Source organism: Oryza glaberrima, chromosome 4 (assembly GCF_000147395.1).
Source record: "Oryza glaberrima chromosome 4, OglaRS2, whole genome shotgun sequence".
In the NCBI taxonomy this organism is placed as follows: Eukaryota; Viridiplantae; Streptophyta; class Magnoliopsida; order Poales; family Poaceae; genus Oryza; species Oryza glaberrima.
In genome coordinates, this window is record NC_068329.1 from 14842886 (window position 1) to 14856205 (window position 13320).

At 39.6% G+C, this 13320-nt stretch overlaps 1 protein-coding gene across 1 annotated transcript; it reads right to left on the minus strand.

The window, feature by feature from the left end:
* Positions 1–6451: 6451 nt before the first annotated feature.
* Positions 6452–10340, minus strand: LOC127769832 (wall-associated receptor kinase 2-like). The gene is made up of 3 exons (XM_052295491.1): positions 9473–10340; positions 8117–8263; positions 6452–7695 (listed from the first exon to the last, which is right to left on the minus strand). Exons 1-3 carry the CDS (start codon positions 10326–10328, stop codon positions 6452–6454), a joined length of 2247 nt encoding a protein of 748 aa, XP_052151451.1. The 5' UTR covers positions 10329–10340.
* Between the last annotated feature and the right edge of the window lie 2980 nt (positions 10341–13320).

Sequence of the window (13320 nt, forward strand, 5' to 3'; positions counted from 1 at the left end):
GGTTCAGTAAAAGTGTAAAACACAAAGCAGAAGGATTCTCTATGTCCAGTTCATAATTGGGAAGAATGTCATCTGATAGTATATAAGTGAATAATTTTCCATGTAATAGCTAGATTGGCTTATCATCTGTTGATTCCCTGGAGAGCTAATCAACCCATTGAATTGTTTTGCCACTTACCAACTATACCTGATTAAATCAGTAGTCAAACCTTCTACTTGTTTTCAAATTCAAACTTTTTACATTTTGATTTGATATTTCTCTATTAAATCTGAATTGCACTGGTTCTCATTGCTTGTTTCTCTCAGTCATGATCCATGTTTCATGTGTAATTACCAACACTTTTTGCTTCCATGCTATCACTAGGAGAAAGAATGATAATGTGGTTATGCACAGTTCTCATTTAGCAAAATCACACCAAGATAGAGAATGGTACTGTGGTTATAAACACATTTGAAGATCCATCTGTTATAGCTTGTTTGTGAATGTTGGGGCTTTTTTTTTTCTCGATGTTCTGTTCTCTTTTCTGCCAGCAAATATGCAAACCAATATGTTAATTCATTTGCCTGTTTGCGTTTAAATGTTGTGTCTTGATTCTGATGTTTAATCCAATGTCGTAAAATCACTGCCAAATTAATAAACAAAATATAGCTATGCATTGTGGTGAAGTCACGGCAGATTTTTAGTGGCTAAGGGATGGTTTTAAAAAAAATAAAAAGAAGTATTAAAGAAATTTAAATTCAAAAAGGGGTTTTAAAAGAGATTAAAGAAATAAAATTTAAAATGGTATTTTAAAATAAAGAAAAGGCATTTAAATAAAGAAATTTAAATGAAAATTTAAAATTAGAAAATTTGGTGTCAAAAGAGAGGTTTTGAAATTAGATGAATTTAGGTCAAAGAATTTTTGGAATTGGATCAATGGTTGGAGAGATATGGGCTCCTAAAGATTGAAAATCAAATAAAAGAAAAAGGAGTTACTGTGCAGTGGGCCCCGCTGTCAGTGTCTTCTCCTTTCTCGTTTTCTTCTTCCTTTCTTCCTGCTTCCTTCTCTCTTCCTGTTTCTTCTTCCCGAGCAACAACAGAGAGAGAGGGAGACAGGGCGTCGGTGCTCCGGTGGTTGAACGGCCTCGACGGCGCTGTCCAAGCGTGTTCCCGAGCATCGCGCACCTAGGAGGGGTGGTGGCTGGTAGAGAGGAAGGGTAAGATGGCCGGAACGGCGAAGATAATGCGTGGTCCGGTCAGGAGAAAGAGAGCTTCGGTGTGGCTGGATTCAAGAGAAAAAGGAAGGGGAAAACGGGTAAAATGGATTCGCCGGAGTGAGGAGAAGCTAGTGGTGCAAGGGAATTGGAAGAGAGGCTACGGGGGAGGAGATCGGCCAGTGACTTGGTGGTGACCGTTCATGGTGAGAGAGAGAGAGAGAGAGAGAGAGAGAGAGAGAGAGAGAGAGAGAGAGAGAGGGAGCTCGAAGCTCGGACGGGGCAAAAACAGAAGCGATGGCCTCGCCTTTTATAGGCCGGAGAGGCGGTGGAGGAAGGATGGCCGGCGACGGCACGGTTCGTCGTCGAGAAAGAGGCGGCGACGCGTGTCGGCGTTTAATTTGCTGTAATGGCGGCTCGGTGGTGGGCAACGGCTCGCGGCGGCGCGTGGCGGCAGCGGATTGGTGCGGCGAGGTGGCGGCGGCGGATTGGCTGGGCGGCGGAGGAGGAAAGGCACGGCACGGCGTCGACGGCGGCGCATCGGGAAGGGGTGAGCGGTGGCGGCGCCCATCGAGAGAGAGGGAGGAGGCGGCTCGGCTGTGAGCCGGCTCGGCTGGGCCAACAGTCCAAGTGGGAGGAAGGAAACAATGTAGACTTGTGCTGATTGGGTAAAATGAAGGGAATATGGCCCAAAATGAATAGGAGGTTTTAGGAATTTTGTGTGGAGGGATTTGAAATGGAATTTCAAAGGAGATGAAAACAAGAGATGTATTTGTGGACTTTTTGAATTCAGACAAGGAATTCAAATAGGATTCAAAGGAAGTGAAAGTTAGGGGAGTTTTGAAGGGAGGGTTTTAAATATATTTAAAGGAGATAAAGTTTAAAAGAGAAAAGTTTGGGGTCTTTTGAACTTTAAAAAAAGAATTTTAAATATAAAGTTTTTAAAGCAAAAAGAAGTTTGAAATATTTTTAAAATAAAATCAAAGATATCTATTTTGAAGTATAAACTTTATGAAGGATCGAAATGCTCCAATTTTAATAGAATTCAAAAAAGAACCAAATGTAAAACTTGTCACGAAAGATTTAAAAATCAAACGGGAAGAAAAGGCAATAATTTAACTTCTAACTTTGGATAAATTTAGGAGTGGTAAAAATAGATGGAGGTAAATAACTAGGATTTTAGCCTCCAGAATATGGGGTATGGATTCTCGGTGAATTATTTATGGCTAAAGGAAGTTGGACTTTGAATAGAAGGGATTGGAAATAAGTTTCTTAGCACAAGAGCAATCACTCAATTATTTGTGATAGTATAGTTCTTGTGCCAAAGAGGAAATATTGGCCCAGGCTAAATAATAGACTTTGAAATATTGAATGGATAATTTAGATAAATGAGATTTCAAAGGGGAGATATTTGTGGGAGTACAGAACTGGATTCGGAAGTACATGTGGATGGGAATTTCTACAGGAACAGAATTGGTGGTAGATTTATGAACTCTAAAGGATGGGTATGTTGACTTAAAGGGGGATTGAAAAGTATATTTTATGGACTTTGGGGATATTTAGGTGGAGATCCAAAGAAAAGGTATCAACAATTCATGTACTCTAGAGATATTTGGGAATGGATTCAAAGGAAATATAATTTAGAGCCAAAGTTAAAGATTAAACAAAATAAATAACAAGGTTTTGTAAAATTTAAAAGAGAGCGATTAATTTGCAAATAAAGTTTTAAATCCAAGTTAAAAGAAATTAAGAGAAGGCAAGATCACTTCAACAGAAGAATCGAGAAGAGCATGACTTAAGACATTTCGCAAAAAAATTTCCCTGAAATTTTGAGTCCGTTACAGTGGCGACGACGAGGGAGGAGTGTGGCACGGCGTCGGTGGGACGGCGGCTGTTGGGGCGCGACCATCACTCAGATCCCCGCCAGTGACTACAACGGCACTCTCCTCGGCAAGGGGAGGGGGAGGATGCAGTGCGATGTGAGGGCAGAGGCCCTAGCAGTTGCTTAGCTAATGGGAGGGGGAGGATTAATTATGTGACTGCTAGGTGTGGTAGTATGGATGGCTGCTCCCCCATCTCTGTCTGCCGGTTGGGATGGGGGCAGTGAGGCTGACTGTTCGACGTTTGGGAGGAAGCGTCATCGACGGCACAAGGTGGCTGCTCTCCCTCCCTTCATGCTTGGTTGGTGGCGACAACCTGGGTGAGCAGTGGCGGTGGGGATTTTGCAGATGAGGAGGCCCCCTGGAATGGGTGCACAGCAGTGAGGCACCGGTGTGGTGGCTATGTCTTGAAGGTGCTTAGATAGTGGTAGCTGGTGGTAATGATAGGGACGCGATGATAAGTGTGGGTAGGAAGATCTCTCTGTGAAAGCCTAGTCTGTCCAGGGCCGATAGTGGTGACTCTTTCGAGCGACAACCCTCCTAGGGGCATTGTCGTGGGTCTCTCATTTGTCCTTCGGTGGGATCCTTTTAGGCGAAAACCTAGTCCTGGTTTATCCAGGGAAGACGACGATAGTGTCATCATCGACAACGCAACCTCCCTCGAGACGTCGTTTGAAGGGTCATTTCTTTCTAAACCCTCTTCAGATGGGCTATCCTCTAGTTGCGGCATGCTAGTCAACGCAAGATGGCCACAATAGCCGGCCTCACGGGGGAGAGTGGATCCATTCTTCGTTCTCGCCCTCTCTCCCTCTCTCCCTCAATCCCAAAGCCGTGGATGGAGTAGAGTTCGTCGGGTGGTTGCGCTTCTTTTTGTTCTCAGTTGTGGGGCTTGTTTTCTTTTTTCGGATTATAGTCTCCTAGGACTATTGTCTTATAAATTTTTCCTGCTATATCAATATAAAACCTTCAACGTCTTATAAATTTTTCCTGCTATATCAATATAAAACCTCCAACTGTGTTATGTGCTTCAATTAAAAAAAAGACACGTACATGAAATTACTTTCTTCCTGAAAATCCATTGCCTGCAGATTTCGCACTGAAAATCTGCTCGGTTAATGACCAGTAGGTGCATCGTTTTTTCACACAGAGCCACTGTGGTTGAATGAGTAGCAGCCTAACAGAGTAGCAGGCACCAACCTGAGCCAGCTATGTTCTGCGGCAAGAATGCAAGATAAGCTAGCACGAGCAATGAGGGAAAAAGGGCTGAGTTGCCTGACAGATGATGGTAGCTACAATTGGAATGGAAGCCATCAGGATATCGATGGCCTCTTTCCCGCTTCAAGAGACTTTGTCTTCTCTGCCCCTTATTCTGAACATCCCATTGTCGCTGCAAGAGACTTGTCCTGTCTGCACCTGATTCTGAACATCCCATTGTGCGACGCACCAGCTATTCAGCCAGAGATTTGGTCTCCGGACACGTTGCGATAGGTTCACAGTTGGGAAGATGGATTGGCTGGTTGCGCTGTTCACTAGCGTACGTGTAGATAGTTGTGCCCATCAGGCCATCACACCATTGGCAGTCAGATTGTTGTGCCACCGGCACGAGGAATTAGAAGGAAGCGACTAAATCAGAGCAAATGCAAATGCACGCGTGCTCTGTTTAGACCTAATACTAAAAGCATATTACTTTTCACTTACTAATTTTCCTTTCAGACTTCAAAGTCTGGAAGAGATTGTCCGCTTAATGCAGCTCTTCCTATAGAGAATATGGGATATGCCCGGTCAATGACCATTTGGTGACTAAATTTTGACTGTACTGACAGCAACCCATGCAAAAGCATGTAGCACATGCACGGATTTGAGCCCGCCACTGTCGACAGTATGATGGCACGGCACACGGCCATAGATGAAAGAACACACCATGCAATGTTGCTTGCAAAAGAGAATATTGCTTGATCTAACAGATGATTGTAGAGTGGTCGGAATTAGTGTGGAAGGCATCAGGACTCGAGAGACTGGAATGTTGAAGGCATCATGAGACATCAGGGGTGAAGACCTCCAAGTCCTTGTGTCCGGATAACGCATTTTGAATGACTGATTTTATTTGTGTTTATGTATGCAGTACTGGATAGGAACTTGATTCTTTTCAACTGCAGTAGGCTTTTCATGCAAATAATGCCGATGCATAGTTGATATATATATACTCTGAACTTAAAACTTGCAAGTATTTCTCTTAGGATATATTTTGGAAAAAAATATTGTTTTTGTGAAATCCAGTTACTTACTGTACTCTTAAATTATATTTGCTCAAGAATGGCTATTATGAATTGTAATTCTTGTGGGCATCTGGAGCGAGGCGGTCAAAAAATACTGTGCTTATACGTGAATTTAACGAGGCAAAACCTAGCTAGCGATTACTTTAAAGGTAACACCGTGCTTTAAGATAGATGGTACAGTCCACTGAGCATCTAGAATTGGCTCTTAGAGCTTGGGGTTATTAGAAAACTGTTAAAGCTTTTGACAGTAATTTAAGGTTTCTAACTTGTTTTTGGAAATGTTGTCTTGAATAGTTGTTCCCAGGTCCGCTTGGAGAGTAAGAAATGGAACAATGACCTAATTGAACCATCAAGTGTGCAGCTTTTTCAGTGAACGTGAAATGGATCACATTCACATTTTTATGGAAAGTAGACACATTCCCTTGTTTCCCTTTTCCTCTAGATCTCATAATGATATGTGGGTCTAGGGCACACATATCAGTGACACATCAACCTCAGAATCGTGCGAATTTGACGGTGGTAAATAAGAAATAAACCCAATGGAAGTATTCCACATTCTGAAAATTATTCAAGCTTTTTGGCTACAAGCTGAATGTCTTTGCAACTTTCACATGAAGTCCATAATATTCAAGATGGAAGTTTTTCAAATGTGGACACATTGCACTAGGATTTGAAAACATTATAAACAGAGATAGAAGAGTCATCTCTGCTACAATAACTGGCCTATTAATCTCATAACAAAAACATATGTACGAGGTTAACCGAAAACCACGAGGTCCACAATATTGAATATTGATAGATATATTTGAGCAAGTAAAAAATAAAAAATGAGAGAGAAAAATAAGTCACACATCTCACTAAAAAATTTAGAGCAAGTGGCACTGTTATAAGAATCCAATTTGAGATGAGAACTCACAAAAGGTTCAGCATGAAGCATACAAAACAAATCACATTAAATTCACACAAACAATTAATAATGTTTCACAAATGAGCACAAAACGTATTATTTAGGACATACAGATAGATTGTGGGAATGCACATGTTCCCAATAATATATAATGAAAACATCTAGAAATAATTCAATAGCCAGAGTAATATAATTTACCTTGCGAAACTAGCGGATAACATAAATTCTTGCTGCAAGCTATTGCAGTTTGAAGATGCTAAATTAATTATACCAATTGTATGAACTCCAAGAGACTGATGCTGATTTACGTATGTTTCGGATAGGGGTGGTTGCATCCCATGATTGCTTTCTGGGCTGGTACTAGCTGAACTGAAACATTTATTTCTTACGGATTGTAATGACATTTCCACTTGCTTCATAGTTGGCCTTTCTTCGCCTCGGAGCCTCAAGCATGCCTGTGCGATAGAGGTAACTGTATTTATCTCATCCTCGGTCGCTTCCTCAAGAACTTCAGGGGCAACTATCTCAGTAATTGGCCTTCCTTTTATCTCATAAAGGAAATAAATAGATAGATTTTTCTTTGTGCCAGACTCACATTCAAAAATGGGTTGCCTTCTAAGAAGTAGTTCTAAAAGAACTACACCAAAGCTATACACATCACTCTTCTCATTCAGATGTCCAGTGTGGTAGTACTCTGGATCTAAATACTCGAAAGTGCCTTGTATATTGGTGAAAACATGGGTTTGATCATTAGGAATCAATCTTGATGCACCAAAATCTGCAACTTTAGCCGTATAGTTTGCATCCAAAAGTATATTAGAAGATTTCACGTCACGGTGTAAAACTGATACTGATGCTGCGGAGTGAAGGTAATACAAAGCACCCGCAGCTTCTGTAGCAATCCTCAAACAATCATCCCAAGACAATGATGATTCCCTATTACTTGTAGCACCATGAATAATTTGATTTAGTGAACCATTTGGGACAAAATCATACACTAATAGAGGGACTTCGGTTTCAAGACAACATCCAAAGAGTTTTACAATATGACGATGATTTATTTGTGAGAGTATTGCCACTTCATTGATGAATTGACTAATCTCTTCTTCCCTAATGATGTTAGGTTTTTTTATAGCCACCACATGTTGATCAGATAAAATGCCTTTGTAAACCATGCCATGCCCTCCACTACCAAGAACACGTGTTGGGTCAAAGTTGTTTGTTGCCTGTTTCAGCTCTTCTAATGAGAAAATTTTTGTGTTATCACTAGCTCTTTCATCTGATGATATAAGCTGCTGTAGTAGAAGGCCTTGGTTTTTCCTAAAATATTTTTTCCGTTGTTGCTTCTGAATGTCACTTCTTTGTTTACGGATAAGTAGTACCACAGATAAGCTAACTACAAGAATTCCAAAACCAGCAGCCATACCAATAGCAATACCTACATTTAGGGACCCTTATAAGATTTTTTGTATTTGCTAGTAAATAATTAATGATAAGCTAAATTATGCTGTGATAACTTAAATGAAACCTTGTTCTGATATGAGTCAATTAAGAGTTCAAATGTTGAACTAATTAAATAACTTGTTGTACCAGTTTTTTTTCTTTTAGAGTTGATTCAGATTCTGTGCCAACTTCTGAATATATAAAGCAATATAGAATAAAGAAAATTTGATTAATTTTCATTTTAAAAAACAGTGTCTATACATGCAGATACATTCAAGTACAAAAGAAAACATTTTGAGGAAGAATGTGAATTTCCTTTTCATAAATTGTAGGGATGTGAAATGGTTTCTACATGAACATTCAAGTACATAGAGGTTATTCCAAAACAATATACTCAGATGATAATATATGTGTACCAGTAAGCAATGGAATCTCTTTCCGACATGGTCCAATAAAAGCATTTCCTCGGGTACCCGCAGGGCAAAAACAATCATACCCGCCCGGTTTATTGATACATTTCCCATAGCAAAGGTACTTTCTAGAATCCTTGCATTCATTAATATCTACAATCAAATTTATAACTTATGTCAAACTATATTATTTTGCTCGTGAATAAAACAAAAGCATGATGATTTACGAAAATGCTAACACACACTTCAATAGCATTCTTAATGTAGTGGTTCTAGAGTTTTTTTTTTTTGGTTGGGAGGGGGGTAACTATGCAGTGAAAACTCAATTTAGGTGAACACTTATTTAAACCCGATCAAAAAGTAATGTATATCTAATTATTTTTTTAAAAAAATATCACATTTAGATACACCACCTCATCACATTTTGTCAGAGTTTACACGAGTTTCACCTAAGTCAATAGTTTCCACCACAAATGTACTCATTTTCGAGATTTTAACCGCAAGATACTTATATCATTTTGTATCATTTTGTTTACAAGTAGTTATAACTAACACACATTAATTAACACATTCACCAAAGTCCTTTAGCCCTTCAACCAAAGATATTGAATACACCCACCAAAATGATGGAATAAGCTAGCTGGTCATATTTGTTTTCCAATGCCAGCACAACAAACCTAGACAATTAAACTAGCTTAGGTGAATTACGGAGATCATAACCTGATAATCAGATTGCTGACCGTTCCATGAACTCAAGATTTGGCTAAAAGCAGATTGGAACAAAATAGCTGATTACCTCTCATCTACGATATTAGTGTTTTCTTAATTTGATAAAGCAGATGTTTCATGATAATAATTGACAAGTCGTAGCTCATATAAAGTATAAACTCTAGTTTTGATGTTAGCAGTTAATACTTACCAACTTGCACCTCATATAGACTCCTTTTGTTTTACCTGAAACATTATAGTTTGCTTCCGTCCTTAATGGATGCTAAATTAATTCACACTTTTTTTGTCTACATGGAAATTCTTAAAAACTAGCAATCGATAGATAGACAGATAATTCATTTTACAATCCTTAAGTAGGATCATGATTTATGTTACCTATTTGAGTTATCATTTTTTTTGAGTAATAAATAGTTATCATAATTTTATAAAATTTTGATATCATACCTACTTATACCGTTATACCCTCCCCCCCCCCCCCCCCCCCCCCCCTCAATGACATGTAAATACGCTCTAGACAAAGAGGCAATATTTTGGTAAATACATGTACTTTAATGCTAAAGTATGCTAGTTGCTAATAGATGATATGTAAATGCAATATTCTAGCCAGCAAAAGGCTCTAGTTGAGAAATTCACCTTGGCAACCAAACGAATCGTTTAGGTAAGGATTTCCTTCAAATCCATTTTGGCAGTTGCAGATGTAACCTGGTCCGTTTCGCGAGTTCAAACAGACGCTATTGCTGCTGATGCACATGTAGGAATCTGGATTTATTTTAGCTTGCTCATATGTGGAATTACCAATAGCCCAGTCCACCACAAAAGGTGGCTGACTACCAAGATTGTCATTGAACCTTGATAGAGAATTGTAAACCGTGGAGAAATTAAAGCTGGATGTCTCGACAAGTGCTGCATAAGCACAACGAGTCCAGTTGTAGATGTCCGTTGTGTTGAAACGACCATCGAACCAAACCTTGTAGTACTGGATCCCCTTAGGGATGTTCGTTTGGCAACAACCTATCCCAGAGCACCCGGCACTGTTGATACTCACGAGATCATCGCCTATGCCACAAGTGGCCGCACAACCGATAGTTAGGTTGCTACCTACATCATTTTGTTCACCTGGGCCGAGGTAAGCGAGCATACGGCACCCAAAGACAATAAACTTGTTAGCAGTGTCAGAGAAAGTGAAGGGACTCCCTTTCAAGTTCAGATCAACCATATCGACACAGTCGATATCATTCCTCGTTGTGTTGTGGCAGTCGTAGGACATATCCATCTTCATCTGAGCCTGACCTAACGGCAGCGAGATGTCGAGCACCTCCATGTTCCGCAGGAGCAGGGTGGGCACGCCGTTCCCGGTGTCGTTGCAGCTCAGCTCGAAGCCGGTCATGGCGCAGCCGGGCTGACCGCCGATGCCAAACGGGTAAGGGATGTCTATCTGACCGCACTTCCTCTGGCAGGATGCTGCAACAGCGGCAAGACATGTCGCCATTGCTACGGTGAGACATAGTGAAGTGGACACTGTTGTGCGGCGCAATATTAGTGGTGGCATTAGCAGCGCCTGCATCGTCCCTGTTGTTTTTTTGGGTGGAAATGAGGGCTTCTAATAGCTACCTAGCAGCTTTCCAAGCTAACACAGGTAACGCTGCATGCACCACTAGCACTATAGATATATATACTGCATTGTTACCTTGACTTGGACTTGCTCTAACTCAAAGTTGTCTTCACCTAATATTTAGGGCATCGAGTAGAGACTACATGATTGAACCAACAAATATGCTTACTGCAGCGTTAATTTACTTAGTCCTCTAACCGCAGTGTTCACAAAATAACTGGTATATATGTACTTTTTCCTAGCTCGATCTGAACATCTGCGCCGCTGACCAAGTTTCTCATTCGATTTAATGTGAACCAAGCTAGATTGTCATTAATTAGCTTGATTCCTCGAGTGGTTTATATGTACCAACTAACAGCTCTCTGTCATCTGCTTAATCAGTTCGATTAATTAGGACCACACTGAAGATGTCTAGCTATGCTTCACCTGAGTTGTTTCAAAATTTTAAAACATCAAAGGTTCTTTCCTACTCCAATAAATTAATGCATTTTTATGACACAGTACAGTACCGGTGGTTGTGAACGGTTTACCATCCAGGGCATATATAACTTCGTAATATTCGTTGAGAAAAATAAGAGAGCTGCATAGTAGAGATGGATTGATATTGTGTGGTGTGGTGTTAATTTTAAAAACGCGTTTAACATGCAGATGTTCACAATATATAACTGATATATATGTACTTTTTCCTAGGTACGTCTGAACATCTGCGCCGCTGACCAAGTTTCTCATTCGATTCAATGTTAATATTTTGAATTGGTTTCACATTGTTCTGTTTAACATGCAAAAACCAGTTCACAGAACAATGCGACAGAACTGTCATTATCGGTATTTTTCTGCAATTTTTCTTACATTTATTGGTTTTCTGTGATTATTATTGACCTCATATATCATTAATTGTCAAATTTTACGCTCACCAAAAAACATTATATATGCATGAAACTAAACCAAACAAACGGAAAGCGTTACTTACATAGGTAAACACATTTTTTATGGAAAGCTCAACAAATAAATCATATCTAGATTATTTATATTATAAAAGTTAATCGATATAGCGGAATAACGACTAACATTCCCGATAGCTTCAGTCATTGATCACCCAAGACATACCAGATGACGACACAGGAACACACAATATTTGTTAATGAGGTTCAGCCGAAGGCTACATCCCTGGGGCTCTGATTATGGGCGCTCTTCCCAACCAATATAGCACCTAGCCGCTACGAGTCCGTGGCCTCGCCGCCATCCTCTCCCTACGTGTCTACGCTACATTGTAGTTGCCATGGTTATATTGTGGTGCCCCCCTCTCTATTTAAGAGAGATGACGAGTTATAGAGTCCGACTCTAACTCCACCTCCTAACACCTATTACAACTCCAAGTCCAACCGTAACCAAATAGGACTAGTATATTCGACACCTATTATAACAAAGGGCTTTGGGCTTAACACCATCCTTTAGTGCTATCAACTGGTATCAAAGCCGCTTGATAGCACAACAAGTGGCATCAGAGCCAAGCCCACAATCTCTAGTGCTTGTGCACACTCAGGCTGGTGTTAAGCCCGACCGTGGGTGTGAGACCTGTATGTGCCCGTGTGTGGGCCGGTCAGTGCTGAGGGGCACCAATGTGTGACGGGGGAGTTTGTTGCGAATAATCCTGTATGTGCCCATAGGTACCAACTTTAAAATGGGGGAGTCCCTCACTACTTGAGCTAGCTTTTGGGATGTAGCAAGGCTTCTTCTCGGTTGGGCCAACGTCTTCCGGTTTTGGGCCAACAATTTAATTGGACTTGCATCACGAGTAAACACAATTAAATTAACTAGGAAGATAGCCCGCGTATTCGCGTGGGCATATGTCGTACACTATGTTTGAACATCTATAATATATGATTTCTCCATAAATTGTTTTCATTAGCATTGGTTTTATAATTGTCTAACCTAGCTATTAGTTATCTTTATAACATATCATATTTAATTAATCCCTACAAGCAATTATTTATAATATTCTTCATCATCTACTAAGTAGGTAGACATATTTTGTGTTAGAAAACATGTATAGAAAATTAAGTGTAAAATCAAAAGTAAGATGTTTTTTAATTGAATATAGGTTGTCATTGTTTATTGACAGATGAATTGGGTGGGATATGAGGCTCCACTAAATACATGGGTTTATATTATTGTTTAATTTTAGAAAGAATCCATATGTGAACGTTCCATGTAGAGTGTGTGAGACTCCATGCAACCTAGCGCAAATAATATTGGATGAAGAAATATGGTTGTGCAATATATTATTTTAGAAGATGATGTATTATGAATACACACTTATCTTTTAAGATGAGATAGAACTAATGGTTGGAAATAATGGGCTTATCGGTTTAAAAGGCCTAGGAGGATTTATGGGGTAATAGGTGGCGACTTTATATAAAAAAGAAACCATCATCTAAAATCGATTAGATGATATATAAAATAAAATTATCAGTGTAGCTTAAAATTATGCTCTTTTTAATATTTGTTTCTCTCTTTAGTTTTGTAGCTGAAAATAGGGAGGAGACTGGAGAGAAACGAATAGCGTAGAACTCAAATCAGATATGAGAAAGGGTTCACAGTGCAATAGTGTTATGTGCATATGATTGGAGAGGGAGGTGGACGGTACATTTTTTAAAAAATATAAGTGAGAACCTATGATTTGTTGTTTTCTCATTCTAAGGATCTTTAAGACATGACATGTGATGGCTTAAGTTTTTTTATAAATAATAATCTAATAGTTAAAAATAATGGGTCATCAAATTAAGTGGAAACCGATAGATAGATATATACTTTATTTTCTCTTTGAATTTCAATTTTTTCAAAGTTTTAAAATATCATACGTGGTGAC

Excerpts from the sequence above, each read along its gene's own strand:
- LOC127769832 (XM_052295491.1), bottom strand. The coding sequence starts at position 10,328 with ATGGCGACATGTCTTGCCGCTGTTGCAGCATCCTGCCAGAGGAAGTGC. Across the intron at positions 8,264-9,472 it reads CGATTCGTTTGGTTGCCAAG|ATATTAATGAATGCAAGGAT; the intron begins GTGAATTTCTCA and ends ATTTGATTGTAG. Across the intron at positions 7,696-8,116 it reads AGAGATTCCATTGCTTACTG|GTATTGCTATTGGTATGGCT; the intron begins GTACACATATAT and ends CCCTAAATGTAG.